Consider the following 20,619-nt stretch of genomic DNA (forward strand, 5'->3'; position numbering starts at 1 on the left):
ATTTGAAACGGGCTATCATGAAAAAGAGAAGACTCGTGTTATTTAGGAAATGGAGAGAAAATGATAATGTTGATCATAAAATGTTTGGGAATCTTGTGTAGTTGTTGCAAACAATTTTTGATTGTCTTAAATTAAAAAAAAAACCAAAGGCATGTACTTTTAAATGTAAAAAATTTTCATTCAGTGATATGCAGTGTAGAAGAATATATTACCTCAAGTTTCTCCTGAATTTTTGTTTACATAAGTTTTTATTGAACTTTCCAGTTGTCGGTACTTGTCTTCCCTGTCCTGGATCTTATTGGTTTGTTCTTGAATTTATGAATAAGTTCAATTTGATTATATAAATACTAGAGTTGTCTAGGAGAATAAAGTTTTTATTATTCAGTATGAGACTATTAGTGCAGCTCCATATAGTAAATAGTAATACACTGTCTCTTATGACAACATCTTAATCTATTCTCTTACAGAACGAAAATTGGTAAGAGATTTACCATGTCCTTTATCATTTTAATAAATAAAGATATTGTGTTATAAAGTAGATTTTAAGACCATTTGTAGCTCAGTTTTGGAGATACTTTCACAGTTGATAGATTTGTAGTTGATATATGGAATGGTTTATGCAGACAACTTGGCCGATATCTAGCATATAGTTTTGATTGATTGTCAATTTTTATGTATTAAAACCCCCCTCAGATTACAGTGTTGCGTCAAGAAAAGCCTTCAGGTCAAGGTGCTATAGGGCTAGAAGAAAGACGTCAACAAACACAAGCTTCTAGACGTAATCAAAGACTAGCTGCGCAGATGGAACGCCGTCCTGCCGTAGTAGCAGCTCTGAAACTGAAAAAGGTAGTGTTACAGGAGTCATAACATATCATTCATTTTGTTTCATTACTATAGAAGACGTGCATTACTAAATTATGTATGTGTGGTTTATCATCTGTAGCAGTTTTACTTCACATTGTTTGCTTAGTTCACCTGAATGCATTTCACACAGTGAATGGTATTGTCAAAACATGGTTTTATATTAGTAAGTAGTCATAGGCTACCATACATACTATGCACTTGAAGGCCTTGACAATTACGTACTGTAACTTAGAATATTTTATTTGGTTTTCAGAAGCCCCAGCAAAAGAATGAAACTTTCATACAGAAGCGTGCAGAACAGCAGATTCAGCAGCGACCAATAAAACAACGACTGGCCGTCAAAGGTCGCCTTTCACTTCCACAAATGAGAATATCAGACGCATGGGAAGTGTTCGTGGCAGAGGAGGAATACGTGCTTACGAGGGTGCGACAGGAAGTTTCCGAGGAATAGTGTAAGGGGGTCAAGTTACAGAGGTGGACGGGCTTTTCCTTAGCAATAAAGGTAAAGAACTACTTATGTTGTCTTGGTTTAGGTCACCCAGTAAAATCTCGCTTCATGTAATATTTATTAGCTACTCGTACGTATCATCGAGTATTAAAGTGCTCACGAAGTAGTGTTAGTTTACCCTAATGGCAGTCATTTGATTTATGTTGGCTGTGAATAAGCCAATAGCCAAGATAGGTAGTAAGTCTGCATGCATGATTTTTCGTCTTATCCTCCTTCAAAGTCATCCAGTTCCAGTGAACTATTGAATGCAGTTATGAATAGTTGAACAAGACGCCTTCTTGTATATAGCCACAGTCTATTAGTTACATGTTGATAGCCAGTCTAGTAGTTACATGATGCAACATGCAGCCTTGCCATTCAGGTAACAGGCATCAAAATGAGTTCAGTATTGGTACACATTGTTTTGATGAATGGCTGTGCATTCAAGCAAGGAGTCTGCATCATGAACTACATGTTTGTTCCGACACGGCATACAAACCTTCGGTCCTTTACAATAGAAGGTACTAGCGGCAGCTGGATAGGTCGTAAGCTTTCGAACAAGGGGTTCGGTAGTTAACTGCTTGTCCGACAGGCGCGCGCGCGCGACTGGTAGGTAAACAAACCACTTTTGCTTTCGGCCTGCTGGCGTGTGGACGTGTATCATCGCTCTCTGCCCGCTTCATCGTCGTTTGCTTTCGCATGATTGTGTTTTTCTTTTTCTATGTATCTAGTGAAACTGAATTGTAAGTACAATCATTTCATTGAATTCAATTGTGAATTAAAGGATCTTGGTTCACAACGCCTCCGATTACCCGAGTGCCGGGACTGAAGGGCGTAATTGCGGGAATTCATTTTCCCAGAATGATCCTCGTATTGTGTATGCTCGGTGCCGAGGGCGGGAGCGCTCGCTCCGAGCGTATATTGGGTTTGGAAATGTGTAGATGAAAATCGTAAGTAGTGCTCTTTTTCATTTATAATTTTTTTGACCTGTATGCCCGTTGCCGAACGAATGCGCTCGGCACGGAAACTTATTCAGTATGAAAGTGGAATCGCAAGTACAGTATTCTTTTTCATTTTCATATATTATTGTTTATTGTAGCAATACTCATTTTGGATCAGTTTCCGAGCTTGCCCGGAGATTGATCCTTCCCCCTTTTTAATTTGAATGAAGTGAAATCGCAAGTGCAGTTCTTTTTCATTTTCATTTTTTTATTGAGATTGCATTGTTGACTGGGATCAATGTTCCACTATTCACGGGAATTGATCCTTCCCCTTTTATTTGTATGAAGTGAAATCGCAAGCGCAGTAGTCTTTTCATTTTCATATATTTGTTGATTGCATCATTTCATTATGGATCAAGGTTTCCAGAAACCTTGATCCATAAAGGTAAGGAATGAAACCTTTCACCCTTGCGCTCGGTACCGAGGGCGCAAATGCGCTCGATCCGAGCCCTTATTCATTGTGAAGTGAATCGTTTTGCAAGATGCATTTTCATTTTGTTCCTTATTATTGATTGCATCAATTTTATTTGGTTCAAGTTCCGCTCAGTCAGGGAATTGATCCTTATGCCTTGTATTCGTGCCGATGGCACGATTGCTCTAGGGCTCTTATTTTGTTGTTGGGTACATGGGGACTGTGCGGGGGTGGGGAACGAGACCCCCCCCGCTCAGTTCCCACAGATGACTCTTCCCCTTGGGGGGGGGGAGGTTATCGGCGTTCTTCTCCTCGCCGATCCCGTCGAGCGCGGGGGAGGGCGCTCGGTGCCCGATGTACAATTGTATTAGGGGTCTTCCACTCGTTCGGGAGGGATCAAACCCCCGCACGAGGGGATTTCCCCCCATTATCGCTACTACTATTATTTCCGCAGGTGCTACTGCCACGAGGGTGGACCTTGGTGAGGTATGGGCGTCCTTCCAATTGCAGAGCGTGCTGGTGTCCAGGGGCTGCGGTTCTATGTCTGGGCCTACTGCGGTCACCCATGGAGTGGTGACCCACGCAACCAGGTGACGACGTCCCATCCTCACTGGTGTACTCGCCTCACGTGGTAACAGTCTTGCCTACAGCCGCTGGTGAAGTGCCGTTCGCCGTACCGAGAGGGGGGCGTGCCGCCGCCAGCTCGTGGTTGCCGCGCTGCAGCGACCACACTTCCGCTGCCCTAGAACTCGCCCCTGGACCTGCCGCCGGTACCAGGATGCTTGGCTCGCTGCTCCCCTTCCTGGTTTTTCCGGTGCTGCCTGCCTGTGACCTCTGCCGATTCTGGGCTGACTGTCCATGCAGTTGCTGCGCTGGCTGGCCCTGCCGTTGCTGCGCTGGCTGTCCTGCCGTTGCTGCGCTGGCTGTCCCTACCGATGATGTGCTGGCCGTGCCTGCTGTTCCTGGATGCCCATACCTGCTGATGTCGTCCCTGTTCGTGGTGGTACTACCCCAGACTTTGGTCTGTCTGTACAGGTGCGTCCGGGCCCTGTGGCTTCGGCTACAGCAGCCCCGGCTCCGCCCTGGATAGCAGATCTTACGTCTGTCCTGAGGAAGCTGACGAAGAAGAGGAGGAAGGTGTCGTGGTCGTCGTCTTCATCTTCTTCATCGTCGTCGGCCGCCGCCTCTTCCCCTTCGACTTCTAAGGCTTTACAGCCGAGGAAGAAGAAGGTCGCCTCCTCCCTCCTAAGAAGTCTCCCTCGGGAGCTTCTCGGGACCCGTCACTCACCTCGGTGGGACGGGAGGGTTCCTTCCGCTGGTCCTCCTGCTCCTTCGGGAGTCGGGGCCCGTCTCTTCTTCCGCAAGGAAGAAGACTACGGGGACCAGAGGGGTACCGGCTAACACCGTACTTCCTCGCCTGGTGTCAGTGGTTCTGCCACTGCATCAGGGTGTCCGTCTCGGCCTCTCGTTCGCGGGAGGTACCGAGTGTACGGTCGCCTACCAGCGACCGTGCAGCCAGGAACCAGACCTCTGAGTCCGCTCAGCGTCAGGTTCACGGCACGGGGCGGAAGACTGGTGACAGCCGCTCATGCGACTCTCACCAGACCAGCTCTCACTCTCGCGGTGAACAGCTGGCTACCCGGGGACGTGACGGTCCACGACCGACCACGGGCTGAGGCTGGGAAGAGGTCCTCCCGTTCGCCGGGGTGCCAGCCACGGCTGGAACCAGCGACGTTGACGTGCCGTGAGGACAAGCACCGGTCTCACTGCGACAGTGGAGCCTGCAGGTCGCTGACCGTCGCTCTCACAGAGAGCGATCGGGAACGGCAACCAGCACCAGCTCTTCTGACACTCGAGATCGGGGCCACGCTGTGCTCAGTCCAGCCGTTCTCCACAGCGAGACGGTTCGACCAGGCCTGCAGCTCGATCGTCACCGCGGGTTGACGATCGCCTGCAGCCCTCCAAGCCTGCTGTTCTGCCAGCGCGACGAGGGAGCGTCAGGTCTGCCTCTCCCGTACCTTTCAACCTCCTCGGGTTACACCGGGAGGAGCGAGGTATTGAGGAGTGATCGTGAGGGGTGCGCCCCTCATGATCCCACCACGACGCCCTACGTGCCAGGCACGGTTCTTGGACCGGCCAGGACGTATGCGCAAGTGGATGGGGAAGACCGAGAGGGCTGTCGCTGTTCCCCCTTCTTAGGAGGAAGGTTCTCGGAATATGCTCTTGTTCGAAGGGCTTAACGGTTCCCACTCTGCAAGATGCTGTGACTTCCGAGATCCAGAGGAACTTTGCCGAGGTTACGGCGCTGATTCGTCAGCACAATGACCTCGGGGAAGGATCGCCGCTCCCACCAGCAGAGCCACGTCTCGGCTCGAGTCGTTTTGGGGCCCGAGAGGGAACCCAAATCGACGGTGGGTCGGCCGCGATCGGAGCTTGCCGACTGTGTTGAACCAGGTAGTCTCTCGTCTCCGGACAAGAAGGCTCTCTCAGTTCTGGACGGTCGAACAAGCTACTTCACCTCCTCTACTGCGACAGAGGCGTTTATACGTGTCTTCGGACACCGTATTTAAATACCTCTTCGGTCCTCCTGAGGTTTCGACCTCGACGAGGACTGGAATGAGTCGGAGCGGTATCGGCTCTCTACTGTCAGGTGTCGATCAGCCCCACCCAGACGACGTTCACAGTGGCGGCAGACACTTACCTCATATGATGATTCGTAACCCTCCTCGGGAAAACGTTTTCTCCTGACGATACGTTTTCCCAGGCTCTGAGAGGCCATCGCCGTAAGGCGATGGCTGCTCCTTTTCTTCTCCAACTGCTAGATCCGCTGGGTAAGGCGAGCCAGTATCCAATTCCTCCCCCATTCCCTCTCTCCTTACGGCTACGAGGGAAAGGGGAGGGATCCTACAGAGATTTCTCTGTAAGATCCCACGTTAGGGGCTGCGCTACCGGGGGGACCTTCGGGTCCTACCTGACGTAAGCCCCGTCATTGAGGAGGGATCCCTGCCCCTTTCTCGATTTCTACGGGAATCGAGAGGACCACCAGCCGATATCGTCTGACGAATTCGTGGGGGGTTTCGCAGAGTGCTTAGAATTCTACGGAATTTCTAGCGCACTCAGAGTGTTCGAGTTTTTTTACGATCTCCAAACACTCAGGCGAGACCACGGTCCAAAGTGAGCGAGAATACCCGATAATTGTTACACGATAATCGGGAACCTCGCTTATGCTCGAATTCCTGTAATTTCTAGCATTTGGAAGAAGACCGCTGCTGAAAGAAGAGTATCTCACAGTAGGCGCTTAACTGGAATAGAGAAGAACGGACGGGAACTTCCAGTTTGGCTTGAACTATCGTCTTCGGTATTCTGTTCACCATTGAAGCTTTCCTTTGGGAAAGACTTCTCCTTCACTCTCTTGAATAAGAGAACGAAGCGGTCGATCTCCATCCCTTATTCTCATTCCTCGAGGGGAAAAGAATTTAGGATGGAGGTCGTGGTACAGAACCTACAAATATCTACGTATATTCCCTCGCGACATGATTCTTTAACAGTTGAATTGTCCGTGGGGTAGCGCATACCGTAGTAACTCTACGGTTTGTGACCGAGACGAATTGTATCTTAATTGAACTGCAACTCGGGGTTGCCTGCAACCTCCCAGCAGTTATCAGTTTCGATTTTAGATACTTGGTATTGTCATGACAACACCAAATCAGCTTTTGTATTTACCGAAATCCGTTTCGGTAAATATAATTGCTCGAGCGTATTCTTTATGCTCGATGGTTCTAGCCGAACGTATTCCTTCGTGGAATAATGGATTACCTGGCAACTCAGGATGACGAGTCACCGAGAGCTACTGCGTATTGAACTGCCTGATAGCGGCTCAGTATCAGCTAGGTCTCGGAGATGCACGGTCGGTTACGTCTCTCTCTCCCCTGGTTGGATTGACTACCGAACCGTATCTCTGCCCAACAATCATGGACTTAGGTCTCTGATTAACGGGGATTCTCGCAATAATGAAGGACCATCTACTGCTGTGACGCTCGATTTCATCGCCCTTCGACATTGCGAGAATTTTCAACAGAGATATCTCTTGGACTCTGTCATCTTTCTGTTTACCGCACGGTAACAGAAGTCTGTACTAGTCACCGCTGCATCGCACTGCGATAATGCGAATGATTTTTGCAGACATCTGAGTTTGTCTTCAAAAACAAAATGTCTCGTATTCGTAGGTGTGCAATTTCATTGCTCGCCCCACCCCCGAATTGAAATAGATATGTCAGAAGACATCGCCTACTCTCCGACCTGACAGCTCTACTTCCAAATGTTCAGCCCATGAGAAGCAGTTCTTCAGGCAGTAGTTCCCTGTCTTCATTACTGGAAGCGCTCCGCTTTTATTGCAACTACGATCCTCACCGGACAGCAATCAATAGCGGTTAGCGTTCTCAGTCTTTGTAGCACAGGTTCAGAATCTTGAGAATCCTTCTCTCGGTTCAGCTGTGAAGACGTAGGTTGCATTTTCTGTACACCTTCGTCTTCAACGTCACATAGTGTTGTTTCTCCTTACCCGAGAATCAACTATACTATGAGATATCTTGCCATCAAGGACCTCGGTCTCTAGAAGGCAATTGACTTTCGCCTGTTGGGCACATGCCTTAAGAGAGTCATCACCTTGCCTTCTGGCATCGGTGACGAACAAATTATTTGTTTAGTCTCTTGGCATAACCCTGTTAAGGCGAAGGTCACGTGACTTGCTCGGGTGCTTGGACAACTTGCCTCCTACCGAACGCAGTCAGTAGGCAGCTGTCAGAGCGCCCAAGTCTGTTACGAACTCGCGTGTGGACTTAGTTCGGTTGTTCCATAACAATCTTTTCTTCGTCCTAACGGCTTGTCACAGTACCCATACCATCGACACCCACCATTGAGTGTCGGTGGCCTATCCACTACCGAGAACAACTTCGCTGCAGACGGATAGACCAGTATGGGTACAGGACATCACCGAAGTCGAGAAGAGGGATAGGTCATACGACAATTCCCTTCTTTTCCTCTGAGGTAATTGCATGACTTTGCCTGCGAAGTCAAGCATCCAGGGGATGGGGATTCGTGACGCTCGATTTCGTACCGAATTCGTAGCGAAGACTCTGAACCCTTCGGTTCCTGACGATCGGTTAGAGTCCTTCACAATCCCCTCCCTAATGGGCTTCAACGCCTTCGATGCGAAGGAGATGCTGCTTTGTCCTGTGAAAGCGCGACCGCGCTTTCTGAAGAAACTCGACATCCCAGGCGGAGTGTTGAAGACTCTTCGTCAGCACCAAGATGACCTAGAAGTACACTCCCTCGAGTTACACAAGAACTTCTCCGTGGCGCAGGCTGAAGGCAGGGGTCTGGTACAACCAGACCACTGGCACCTCCTTCTACCTTTTGGATATTGCCCACAGGTCCTTGGATCGTTTTCCTTAGGACCCGTGGTGGCTGCTCAACACGTTGTCTAGCTAACCCAGACCTAGCAGGCTGAACAGCATCGAGTCCTGTGTGACTGTAAGAATAGATAAGTGAATGAGAGAGTGACTGGCTTCTCTTCCTATCTTTTTCTACCCCCTACTACCCTGTGGGTAGAGGGATACGGTCATCACCTTGCTGGATAAGGACGAGATGCCGGTGAGCTACTCGACAGAGCCCCATCCTATCCCTTTTCACTAGGGATGGGAGCGAATATCCACCACTTCCTCTTCCACAAGGGGGGGGAAGTGGATGCCAACAAGAGACAAACCATAACATTGTTGCCTCTTGCAAATAGGAACTTGTTCTTGTTTGCTGGTACGAAGAGATACGCTTGCTCTCTCTTAGTACTCGGTCCAGAGGTCTGACCATTGATCCTGCGGTGCACACCCCGATCAATCGGACAGAGGCTTGGATCCCTCCCTCGCTCTTACGACCAGGGAGGCTTCCAAGGTTGGGCGAACACCAGTCTGTTCACAAAAGACTCAGATTCCACCCACCAAGAAGTGAGTCTTCCTATTGTAAAAGGACCGAAGGTTTGTATGCCGTGTCGGAACAAATGACAATTTGTCCAAAATTGCATTTTTCCTAACTATACAAACCTGAGGTCCTTTTACACATAGCCCCACCTCATGCCACCCCTCACTCTGCAGTTTTTGCTTGGGCCAAAAGCAAAAGTGATTTGTTTACCTATCAGTCGCGCGCGCGCGCCCGTCGGACAAGCAGTTAACTACCGAACCCCTTGTTCGAAAGCTTACGACCTATCCAGCTGCCGCTAGTACCTTCCTATTGTAAAAGGACCTCAGGTTTGTATAGTTAGGAAAAATGCAATTTTGGACAAATTGTCATTTTACAGTAGTGCCAGCAGCTTGAAAACGTTAACTGACCATTTTTGTTAATTTAGAATTCTCAGATAATGTGCCTGACACAAAATAACTTTGATGTGATATGTACATCAGTGTCATAACAGTGCCTTTAGGTGATTGTCTTTTCTGGTGCTCTTGAGTTTGTAGAATGGGCATGAGCATAGCCATCAAAAAGTGCACTTGTAGTTCTGTATAATATATGTCAAACTTCTTTATTCCTTCTTTATTCCTCAAACCATTGGACTGTGGAACAGTCTTCCTGAGGATGTTATGCAAGTGGAACTAAAAATATTTCAAGGGATGATGCAATGCATTGCTATCCTTATACAATTTGTGTTGCATTTTAATAATTCACTTAGATTTTTATCTTTATTAATTTCTTTTTCTTTTTTGAAAACTGACCTTGTCTTCTCTTTGCGTTTCCCTTTATGTTCTCTTATATCTTTGTAATGAACACCATTTGGAAGCTTAAATTTCAAGTCAGTGCCCCCTGTGGGCTTGTTCTGTATGAGTAGGGCTCATCTTCTGAATAATTATAATAGTAATGATAAATCACTGTGCAACCAAACAATGCTATGAAGTCCATTATCAGTAGTATAGTTTTGAGGTGTCAGCAAGTCTTGATGGAAGCAGTAAAAAAAAAATTAATAACCGCTTTTAATGGCTGTCTCTGGGAACATCATTGAACACAATAGGTGATGTGGATATAATCTGGTACTTTTTGTGCAATATTTTGTTTTGTGTCTGGGATTGAGAGGATTCTGCTTAACATCTGATGGGCTGGACAGCAACTGTTCTTCCTTAGATCTTCATTATATTGTCTGTGGAGGCAGGGATTTAACTTTTTGCAAGTCTGCAGGATTTTGTTTGTTCTATGTATGTATTATAATTAATTTTGATAAAATACTAATACGTAGTACTAACATACTTTATATGATCTATCCCCTGGTATGAAAACTAAAAATAACCTTCAAGCCCTTTGATAATTTTTTCTTCAGGTTTAGATAATTGTGTACTGCAAGTAAAGATTATGCAGATGAATATGTAGCTATCTTTTATTTATTTTAGAAGAGTGTCTTTTGCCTTTTATATTTTATGATTGGCATAAGCAAGGTTTTTGTAATTTTGGTTATCTTAGAATGTTTTTGTTACAGGTGGTGGAAATATGGTACGAGGTAGTGGAAACCGTGGGATTATGCGTGGTGGCATGAGAGGAGGTCGTGGTGGAAGATTTTTAAGAGCAATTGGTGGAGGTCGTGGAGGGCTTCCGGGAAGAGGTGGATATCGAGGTTATGGAATGGCTGGTGGTCAGGGTCGAGGAGGACTAAGAAGAACAAGGTAAGTGAAGTGTTTACTTTTTCCTCTTGTTGGGAACAATGAAACTTTGATGTAACACTTGTGCATTAATGATTGTTGATATGCAATGTTCAAACTTCTTAATTCCAAGATATGTATCTACTACAGTATGTCATTCTCTGTACGGTTTTTCTGAGTTGGTTTTGTTTTCCACGTTATACAAAGTGAAGGGGGTACATTACTATACTTTTAATGTTAGTAATGTACCCCCTGAAAGGGTACTAGGGGAGAAAAAGGTTGAAAACCTCTGGTTTAGATTTTTTTTTTTTCTAGATTTTAGATAGCATTTAGTGACAAGGGCAACTGCTCAGTATTCTTGTACTAGCTTCCTCCTCAGTGTGAAAAGTGAATATGGGCTGGCAAAAATGTCTTCTTACCTGGTCTTTCAACTATATCTGTCAGTTCAATAAGAGAAGATAGGGCCTTTGTCACTATAGTGTTGGGTGAATGTATTGGTTTACCATGTTTTCAGTCTCCTCTTTGACTGCTATGTACAACATTGAAGCACCCCTGGCAGCCAAAGACAACATTTTCTGGTCCCTCAGCAACAACAGATTTCTAAAGGAGTGTAGGTTTACCTCAGTTGAATGAGCATTTTGTCCTTTGTTACTACACTATACAGTGTTCATCTGCATTTCAGGAGCTAAACTTGATGACATACATTTTATTTGAGATGAATCTTACCTACTGTTAAATTTAGCTATATCTCCCCGCCGATTAGGCGATTCGGCATTCAAACAAAAAATTGAACGGCTACCTGGATGACTGTCTAGTTTACCTGTTCTCCACCAGGTGTGTTTCGAATGTTTTAGCTCGTCAGAATTTTCCTTGCTGCCTTTGCGGCTAGGCGATTGTTGGTATTCTATGAAGTTTGGCTTTTTTACACCTGTTTACAGTATTGTAATTTCATTTTCCTGGGATACCTTCCACTGGAATCAAAACCAATAACATCAGGCTATGTACGAATGTTTTTGGTGTAACCAGGATGTTGAAATTGGAAGTTGATCAACATTCCTTTGTACTAGCAAGGGTAAAGTGTGTGATCTTGGAACTACTAGATGTGAAGAGTTGAGGGAATTGTTCTGACAAATTTATGCCTGAATATGTCAGATATAGGAAAGACGGGAACTAACACACTGTGAAAGCAATTAGTTAGGTCAGGACTATCCCTACTCAGACTAGACATTAAAGTAGGCTAGTATTGACTTCCTTTGTAGCTCCGCCATCTGCTCCCCATTTGGTTCAGGAAAAGCGTAATGAGAAGTTAGAACATTAAACTTATTTTTAGTTCTAATACCAGTTGAACGGAGTTCATGACGGGAACGTTTCGAATCGCTCCATAGTGTGCGCTCTTTTCCGTGTTCCCTGTTAGAAGTAAGGTGTTGGTGCCCTCATCTTTACGTAGCCTGAGCCTAGGACTGCTCTGCAACAGTTGGTAGTGTCCGTTGCCAGGGAACCGGGTTGGTTCTTGGGACGATGGGATTCTGTGCCCTCCAATACCTACTTCACCCTTTTCATGGTCTGAATCTTGTTAAAAGCGTTCGCCAAAGGATCGTCAAAGCAATTGCCTAGGACCGTTAAAGCGTTCGCATAAGGACCGTTTCGGTAAGCGTTAGTGCTTGCTCTGTAGGCGCATTCTGTTGTCTTCAACACCCAGTTTGAGGTGTTAGCATGCATAGGTTTAGTAATATATAATATAGGTATAGATATTTTATTGAGGTGATAATGTATCTGTAGCAAGTTTTACACATTTAGATATGTCGACTCAGTCGACTGTTTATCTCTCACGTTTGGGTTATTTTAAATTCTCGTCTGCTAGCAGCTTGTGTTCGTTCTTTGCTTGCTTCCTCTTCGGCTATTGGCAAATCTCTTACTACTGCCTCGTTTAATTTTTCTCTTTCAAGTCTACACTGCCTGTAGTATCTAAAGTTCTCGCCAAGTTAGATATTCTAGCTTCAGAGATTTCTAACTTAGTTTCATATAGGAATGCTTTCAAGTATGTACGATCGCTTTCAGACGAGGCGGGAGCGTTGTCGTAACTCCTCTCCCACCGCCTCCCACTTTGGCACCCCGTTCTCTTTCCCTCAGTCGACTCGTGTGGACTGCGAACGTTGTTGACTCGTGTGAACGCAGCTGACTCGTGTGGACTTGGCCGAGTCCTGAGTTGCTGAAAACAGCTTCTTCTCATTGAGTCGTGGTGGATGCGATACAGCACTCGGCTGCTGTCACCTCTTATTGAAAAGTGTCGCTTTTTGTCGCCAAGGGTTGCGGAGACAGAGCAATCCTTCAAGCTCTTTTGTTTACCTCCTTTTGCCAGCTGTCTCCTCCCATCGCCTGCTGACAGAAGAAGAATTTGAATGGAGTGTGAAGAACTCGTTCGAGCTGGTTGGCATTTGTTGCGACACTACGCCTTCCTGTATCCTCATTTTGTTGAGGAAAGAGGCCACATAGAGAGTATGTCTTGATTGTCTTAGCGTATTTTGGCTCCCTCTAATATTGGAGAAGAGAACCAACACTTTCTCGGATGCACAAATCTCCTATGGGTCTGTCTTGGCTTGTCGTCTTGTGTCTTTTAAAGTCGCAGAGAGCCAAAGGCCGCCTCTTGCTGTGCAAACACTTATTGGTCCTTTAACTGAACTCGAGACTGACAGACATGCTGATGGATTTTCAGTCTAGCTTGAGTTGTTACCTTTTAGCTAAGTTACCTCGTCTCTGCGACTGCTTAGAGAGGTGGAGACGCCAACCCAGCGAGTTTGTGTAGTCAGCTTAAGGGTTTGTCGCCAGCGGGAGTTTTTAGCGAAGAAAACAAGCAACTCATTTCTGATGCTGCAGGGTAATGTCCTCATGCTTATACTCGCTCGGTTTGAAAGAAGTGAGAACACTTTCGCTTCCTTCTGATTATGCAGCTCGGTTTAAGGCGATAAGGGATTATCTATTGGTAGTCTTGTTTTATACATTTCGGGGATAAGTGCAGACTCAGGTTCTGGGATAAGGACAGTTGCCTCCTAACATGCATGGAGAGACTTGGGACCAGTATGTTACATAGTGGAGATGGTGAAGGGCAGTTGTGATTCTTTTTTGGTTGTCCTCCACTGGGTTAATCTCCCTCTTATAGGATCCATTGTCTTCAGCAGAAATCTCTCATAAGTCTTCCATAAGTAATTGGAGATATTCTTGGACATTTGGAGACTGAATAACAGGAAGTGTCTGCCATGTACTTGTTGGTTTTCTAGCATGGTTTTAGTTCCTTTCCAAAGAATGGTCAGACTTGTGGTACACATGCAGAATGTATTCCACTTACCAATACATCCACAGCCATGCAAGTCTCTTCAAGATGTTTTTATTAGAAGGTACTGCTGTTCTGTCCACTTTGTTTGGGTTAGTGTGCAGCCCTCTATAAGTTATGTCAGGGACTTGTTGCCCATTGGTGGATGGTGTCGACTTTAGGAGCAAGATACTTCTACTGAATCAGTGGTTCAAGTTTGCCAACTCTATCAACAGTATTCCAAAGGCCAAGGACCTGTTGCTTCTTCTGGCCTAATTTCTATAAATTATATTGTTAATTCTCTATATCCCCAGTCTTATCTAGTGATGTAGGGATGATACTTAATTATGCATGCTTGTCGGTCAAGATGAATAGGCATGTGCTGCTTGAAGAATTTTAGGCCTGAAGGAAGCTTCCTATATGGTAAGGGCTTTTCCTCATTAGGCCTCACGGGATATTTTCAGATAATCATTCTCAATTAATGTACAATTTCAGCGTAAGAATTACGACTTACAAATAAAGTTAATTAAATTTGTAAGTAATCCAGAACCAACTTTGGCTCCATGACTGTAGGAGGGACTCTGTAACCGAGAATTGTCCATTTTGTTCTTAAACCTAAGTCCAGGTTTTGGTCTTTTCCCTCTGTCATGCAACACAGAGTTTAACTAGTGTCATTACAATTTCATGCAACATAGAATGGTCAACACTACACCTGGTAAAACTTTTTAGATGTCAGGGCAGTGGAAAGACTTTAGGATGCTTAGCAGGTTTATTCCCAGTCAGAAATAGTCTTTGTGGGAAGTTTGCTGCTTTGAGTGAAATGAAACAACATACTGGTTTGATCATTCTTTTTGTAGAAGGACAGTGTTTTGGCCCATGGTGTGGGATTTAAGGAGCACTCCTTAAGACTTACTAGCATGTAGATGAACAGGGACATCCAAATGATTACTACTACTTTGTTGGCCCTCAGGCTTGAGCAGTGGATGTTTCCTTAAATTTTGCCTAATTCAGACTCATAGGCCTGCCTCTTGTATCTACTCTGAATACTATTGAGCGATATCAAGTTCAAGAATAGCTTTGTGTCTCCTGTAGAGCCCTTGTAGCCTCAGGGCAAATGATTTTCAAAATTTCCAATGCACTTGGTAAATGTCTCATTCTTCCGTTGAGAAGAAATCAACTCTACTACACAACTTCATACAGTTCCATTAACGTAGGCATCTCCCTAACTGCTTGGAGATGTTAGAATGTCTCCTCCCAATAATAAATTGTTCAAGTTATCATAGGATCTGTCCTTAATTTAAAACTGCTATGGCCAGGGGTCAGAAGCAGTGGTCTGTTTATTGCTGAGGGTGCCCACATTCTAGAGGAATTTTCAGCACTTGGATCCATGTAGATGTCAATGTTTTTTGTTTAGAGGAGATAAGACTTTTCAGTCTACTACCAAAGTTATCGTTCCATACTTACTTTCCTTGTTATTGCATCAAGTACTTTTAGATCTTGCCGAGGACCAGCACTGTAAGGTGTTGAGATTGAAGCCCCTTCATCTCTGTATCAGTCTTTCTCTTAAGTTTAGATGCGGGTCTAAACTTTATCTGAATTTACTGTAAAACCTTTTATTTAGCACTAGCAGTGGTTAATAAGTAAATTTATTGTCAGCACCCTTCTTTAAGCTGGTGTAAAGGGAATACTATTTTAGCTTTCTGCCTTAGAGCTGAAGGTTATGTTAAGGCTATGCTTTACAGTGCCCTGTAAGAATTCCAATGTAACCCCTTAGTGGGGAAGAAGAGGAAACTCCTCTATCGTGTTGGGGCATTTAAATTTAAAGGTTAAACCTAGAACATTTTATCATCCTTTTAGAAACCTTGAACATCTTTGTCAAAGGTAAATGCTGGAAGAGGCAAAGTTAACCTTAGGTTTTGTGGTTTTAAGAAACATAGATGATGTCAAAGGTTAAGCCTGGAAGAGGCAAAAATCAACCTTTTGTTTTGTGGTTTTAGAAAACCTAGCTGTCTTTCCCAATGGTTAAGCTTGAAGGCAAAGTTAACTTTTTTTGTGGTTTTAGAAAACCTAGAATGTATTTGTGTAGGTTAAGCCTGGAAGAGGCAGAGTTAACCTTTTGTGTTGTGATTTTTAGAAACTTATAATGCCTTTGCCAAGGGTTAAACTTGAAGGCAAAGTTAACTTTTGTTTTGTGGTTTTAGAAAGCCTATAATGTATTTGTGAAGGGTAAGTCTGGAAGAAGCAAAGTTAACCTTTTGTGTTGTGATTTTTAGAAACTTTGTCAAGGAACACTAGGTCCCCTGTGACGTATTGGATAGGCTAGTGCATGAGAACTAACTCCAGGATATCTTCTACCTTTATTGAAGGTAAACATTCATAATGTGAGCAGCAGTTGCAACTTCATTTAGTGTTAAGTCAATTTGTCACTCCAGAATATGATTGATGTGACACAGTGGAAGTACAATTCGGTTTTTACCTGATCACCACCTTAAGTATACAGAATTGTGTTTGAAAACAGTAAAGCCCTTAATCCACTACTAGTAGTGGGTAGTCTTTTCCTGAACCAAAAAAAAAAAAAGCAATTCTTTAGGCTCTTTTGTTTAAATCCTGGGTTTTAATATTTTGGGGAGTGTGAAGGTACATATTTTGTATAGGAGCGTACCTTTATATCATAAAGGTATTTATTTTAAGTGACTGTCGTTTGATAGGGCTTTTGGACCCAGGCACAGGGGTCCCTCATACCGCTTGCATTTCATGCTGGCTGAATCGAAGCAGTTTTCTCCGCAAGGCTGCTCTTTGGTGCATATGTATGAGAGCCTTGCTCCCTAAATGGAATCCAACTTCTGGTGGTAGTAAAATCCACCAGGGATTCCAGATCAGGTGAGAATGTTTTGGGTTTCATACAAGAAACCTTTAGCTCGAATGGCTGAGTGGAATTTTGTCTAGCTGCACTACCCACCATCCCCTTCTTTAATGTGGGAATCAGCTAAATTTAACAGTAGGTAAGATTCATCTCAAATAATATAAGTTTTCATAAAATGTATTATTTGGGTACTTACCTACTGTTAAAGTAGATCCACCCAGCCTCCCCACAACTTACTGGGCTGTCAAGGAGAATTCTGACGAGTTAAAACATTCAAAACACACTGGTGGAGAACAGGTAAACTAGACAGTCATCCAGGCAGCCATTGGATTTTTTGTTTGAATGCCGACTCGCGTAATCTTTGGGGAGATATAGCTAAATTTAACAGTAGGTAAGTATCCAAATGATAAATTTTATTATGAAAATTTATATTTTGTGTAGCAGCCACATCATATTCACAATGTGCTTGGGAGGTTTAAATTTAATAATTACAACAGTTGAAATTTGAATACAGTCACAAAGTTAAAATTGATTTCATAGCTAATGATAACAGTAGTTCAGCATTGGAACCGTTGTATTTGCTTGACTCTTGTCAAAACATTCAGACACTCCAAAGCAAAGATACAGGATTTGTGTTAGGTTAACTGTGCTTTGATTGCTAGGCACTGACTGATGCTGTGGTGACTGCATCAATTATGTCAACTGGTTTGTGCAATCTCATGGCATGCCTTCCAACCAGATATCACTACCTCCAAAGCTTGGTTTTTTCTGTAAATTAAATTAACATTATTATGAATTTCTGATCATGAAGAAAATAATTTTAGTAAATACAGTACAAGCAATAAATCATTAAGCTTAACATAGAGTTAAGTCCAAATGACTTAATGAAGTATGCAGCTGGAAATGGAGTTTGAATTTAGAATTGGAGATTGGGGAAATTTATGGTCATAGTAAATATACTAAGTTTCATGGTACATGTTTACCTGACAAAGTTTTATGGTACACACTTACCTGAATTTTGTTTTTTCAAGGGGACAAGGACGTGGCGGACGTTTGAACCGTGGTGGCCGTAGGGGCAGAGGCGGAGCAAACATGCAGAATGGCGGGAACTTCACACGTGAGCAGTTAGATCAGCAGCTTGATGAGTATATGAGCAAAACAAAGAGTGATTTTGATGAACCTATGAATGATGTGTCTGTTTAAATTGAGAGAATGCAAAGTCAAGGAATACAATACTATATAGTTTATTTTCTGAAAGGTGAGACTGCAGTATCTTGTTTTTATGAGGAATTTTGATGTTTAACAAATAGCTTTAATAATTTCACTATAAACTAAGAGTAGTTTATTTTTGGGATGCATTTTTATTTAGAAAGTGATCAGCAGTAGATGTATGTAGTATACCGAGAAGTAGAGGAAGTTAGAATGTTAGTGTGTGGATACATGGCAAGATTCATGTAGGGTTATGGTGGAGGTTCTGTCCCCGTCGGAAAATGCTTTAACTTGGGACATTGTAATAAAAATGAATAAAAATTAATGAAAGTGAGAGAGAGAGACTTGTGTAAGCCTGGGGAGAGAAACGAGGTTTTAAGCTTTACTCTGGTAATAAACCTGTTTTCTCCCCCTCCTTATAGGAGAGACTTCCTTGAGAGACTTCCTTATAGTGAACTCTCCCTGTGGCTACAGCTCTCTAAACCACCACTCAGAATCCTAGTTGAACCATAACTTCAGAACATCAGCTGTAACTTGGAACTGATTTTTTGGATGAATATACAATATTTGAAAAAGTGCTGTAAGTTCAGAACAGCATATATACAGTATTTGAAAAAGCGCTGTAAGTTCAGAGCCACCATAACCTGGGGACTGCCTGTATACTGAATGAGGATTTATGATTGGGATTGATTTTAGTAATCCATGACCTTCACTAGGTAATCCTGGTGTGTTGCATCTATGTTGTCTAGCTTTGGTTTTGTACTTACATGTGTTCTTGGTAAGGTCATCTTCAGATCTTTTGCAATAATTATTTGTAATTGTATTATCATAAGTATCACGGATTATTTTGCCCGAATACAAAATACAAACCTTTTCTAATATTTTTGTATGCTGTGTAAACATAATTCTAATGAGTTCATTTTAGGTGACAAATAATGTTTCTTTTCTTGTCTCTGAAGTGATTAACTTGTGGAAAGTTAATGCAAAAATGAAAATTATCAAAAGTTCATTTGTCTTTGTAACGGATTGTTGGAAGTGTCTTGTTAGAACTGTTATCGTAAAACAACACTGACCCCACTTTGACCCCACTTCCACAATTGTGTTGTGAGGTTTTGAAGGGAAGATTTTCATTTCATCTATCATGACCAAGGTATTTACAAGTTTATAGGATATAGGAAAGTAGCATAGTATTGAAACAAATATACTACAGTCTTAAACTGAAGATTGTAAATTTTTAAACTTTCTATATTAAACAGAAGTCAGTTTTCAGATTTTCATTCTATTCCCTTACAGATTATTAGTCTGAAAAGAATTGCCAGTTCTATCCCTATAAAAATGCAGCTTTGTACATAGTCTATTGACAGTACAAAAATGAAAATGCTTTCTTTTGAAAGTTTGCTCAGTGGTAATAAATGACACCGCACCAGCTTATCACTATCATGATAAGTTAGGATCCAGCCATTAACTGACTTGGCAAAGAGAGGAATTGAGGTTTGCCCTTTTTCTATTTACATTACAAAATTTTATGAGTTATTGAAATTGAAGATGTTAAGGCAATTTTGACATTAAAAATCTGTTTTCCATTGAGCTTCTATATGTTAGAGCTTTATAGTTAAATGTGTTGAGAGTTAAGCCTAAGAATGGTTAATGAATGGTATGCGATAATCTAATCTTTTAGTCATTACATATCTGTTTTTTTCTGCAACACACTTGTGAAACATGATTGCTGTGGTTTGTTTTTTCTATGGGGCATTGGAAACCTGCTGATGTATCAGTTTTTATTGTAGCATTATTGATGGTAAGTCGAGTATGTCTAAAAGTTTGACTGTGTACCAGATTGCAAAATCATCTATTTAAATGGTAGTTGACTATATTGTCATTTACTACTACCTCAAAGAGGTTGCAATTAGAATTAATTGTTGGACCCATTTGTCTCCAGTGTTTAGGTTTTGATTGGGTGTAATTAATAAGTTGTACTTAAAAAGTATAGTCTGTTGTAAGGTTTTCAATGAAAAATTGGCAAATGACCACATTCATTATCTCTTAAGGTTTTCGACACTTGAGTATCTCTGTGGTATAGTAGGCCTTTTGTATAAAGTTAATTTTGCTCAAATTCTCCAATAATTTAATTTTCCAGTCAGCTTAGCGATTCTATAACAGATCTTTTGTGCTCTAATCTGAACTCTGTAGGCACCAGTATCATATTTTTATGTGTGTCATGCTAGTTGTGCGTTTGCCATTTTCTTTTAACAATTTGCTTAAGGGAACAAATTTCTGAGGAGGCACAAATGATATTGAAATTGAAGAATTTATGATTTAAAAGCAATAATATTTGATCATTTACATATAAACAAATGTGATTGGCACCTAAACCAGATATTGAAAATTTTGAGGTTCCTAATCTTATACTTTAGTACTCATTTTTTGGGTTTGATATAAACCCTTTTGTTGTTGGAAAATTTAGTGGGTTTGGTTCAGTTCTTATTTGGTATCACTAAATTCCTCTCTATTATCTTGAATTTTTGCCATACTTTTGTACAGGAGTATTGCTGGAGAAGTCTGATTCAATTTTCTTCATAGTTGTCCATTGGAATGATTTTGTTTTATTAATTTTGACATTATCAGACTACCGTTTGTTAGGATGTTAGAATAGCATGGGTATGCAGCGTTTTGGATAATTTTTGTTGTTAGTTTTGTTTTGGTCTCTTAGTCACGTGAACAGATGGATTTGTCGTGTGTGTAGCTGGTACATTTCCCATTCATCTTGAATATTGTAATGAGGAACGTGATCTGTTACATTCCC

The 20,619-nt window shown here is 42.7% G+C and overlaps 1 protein-coding gene across 1 annotated transcript; it reads left to right on the forward strand.

Moving 5' to 3' along the window:
• Positions 1-1,297: 1,297 nt before the first annotated feature.
• On the forward strand, positions 1,298-19,081 carry LOC135209669 (uncharacterized). Its single transcript, XM_064242405.1, has 3 exons — positions 1,298-1,366; positions 10,278-10,461; positions 17,639-19,081. The coding sequence occupies exons 2-3, from the start codon at positions 10,289-10,291 to the stop codon at positions 17,808-17,810; spliced, it is 345 nt and encodes a 114-aa protein (XP_064098475.1). The 5' UTR covers positions 1,298-1,366; positions 10,278-10,288; the 3' UTR covers positions 17,811-19,081.
• Positions 19,082-20,619: the final 1,538 nt, after the last annotated feature.

The sequence above is a fragment of the Macrobrachium nipponense genome, chromosome 38 (genome assembly GCF_015104395.2).
Source record: "Macrobrachium nipponense isolate FS-2020 chromosome 38, ASM1510439v2, whole genome shotgun sequence".
Classification (NCBI taxonomy): Eukaryota; Metazoa; Arthropoda; class Malacostraca; order Decapoda; family Palaemonidae; genus Macrobrachium; species Macrobrachium nipponense.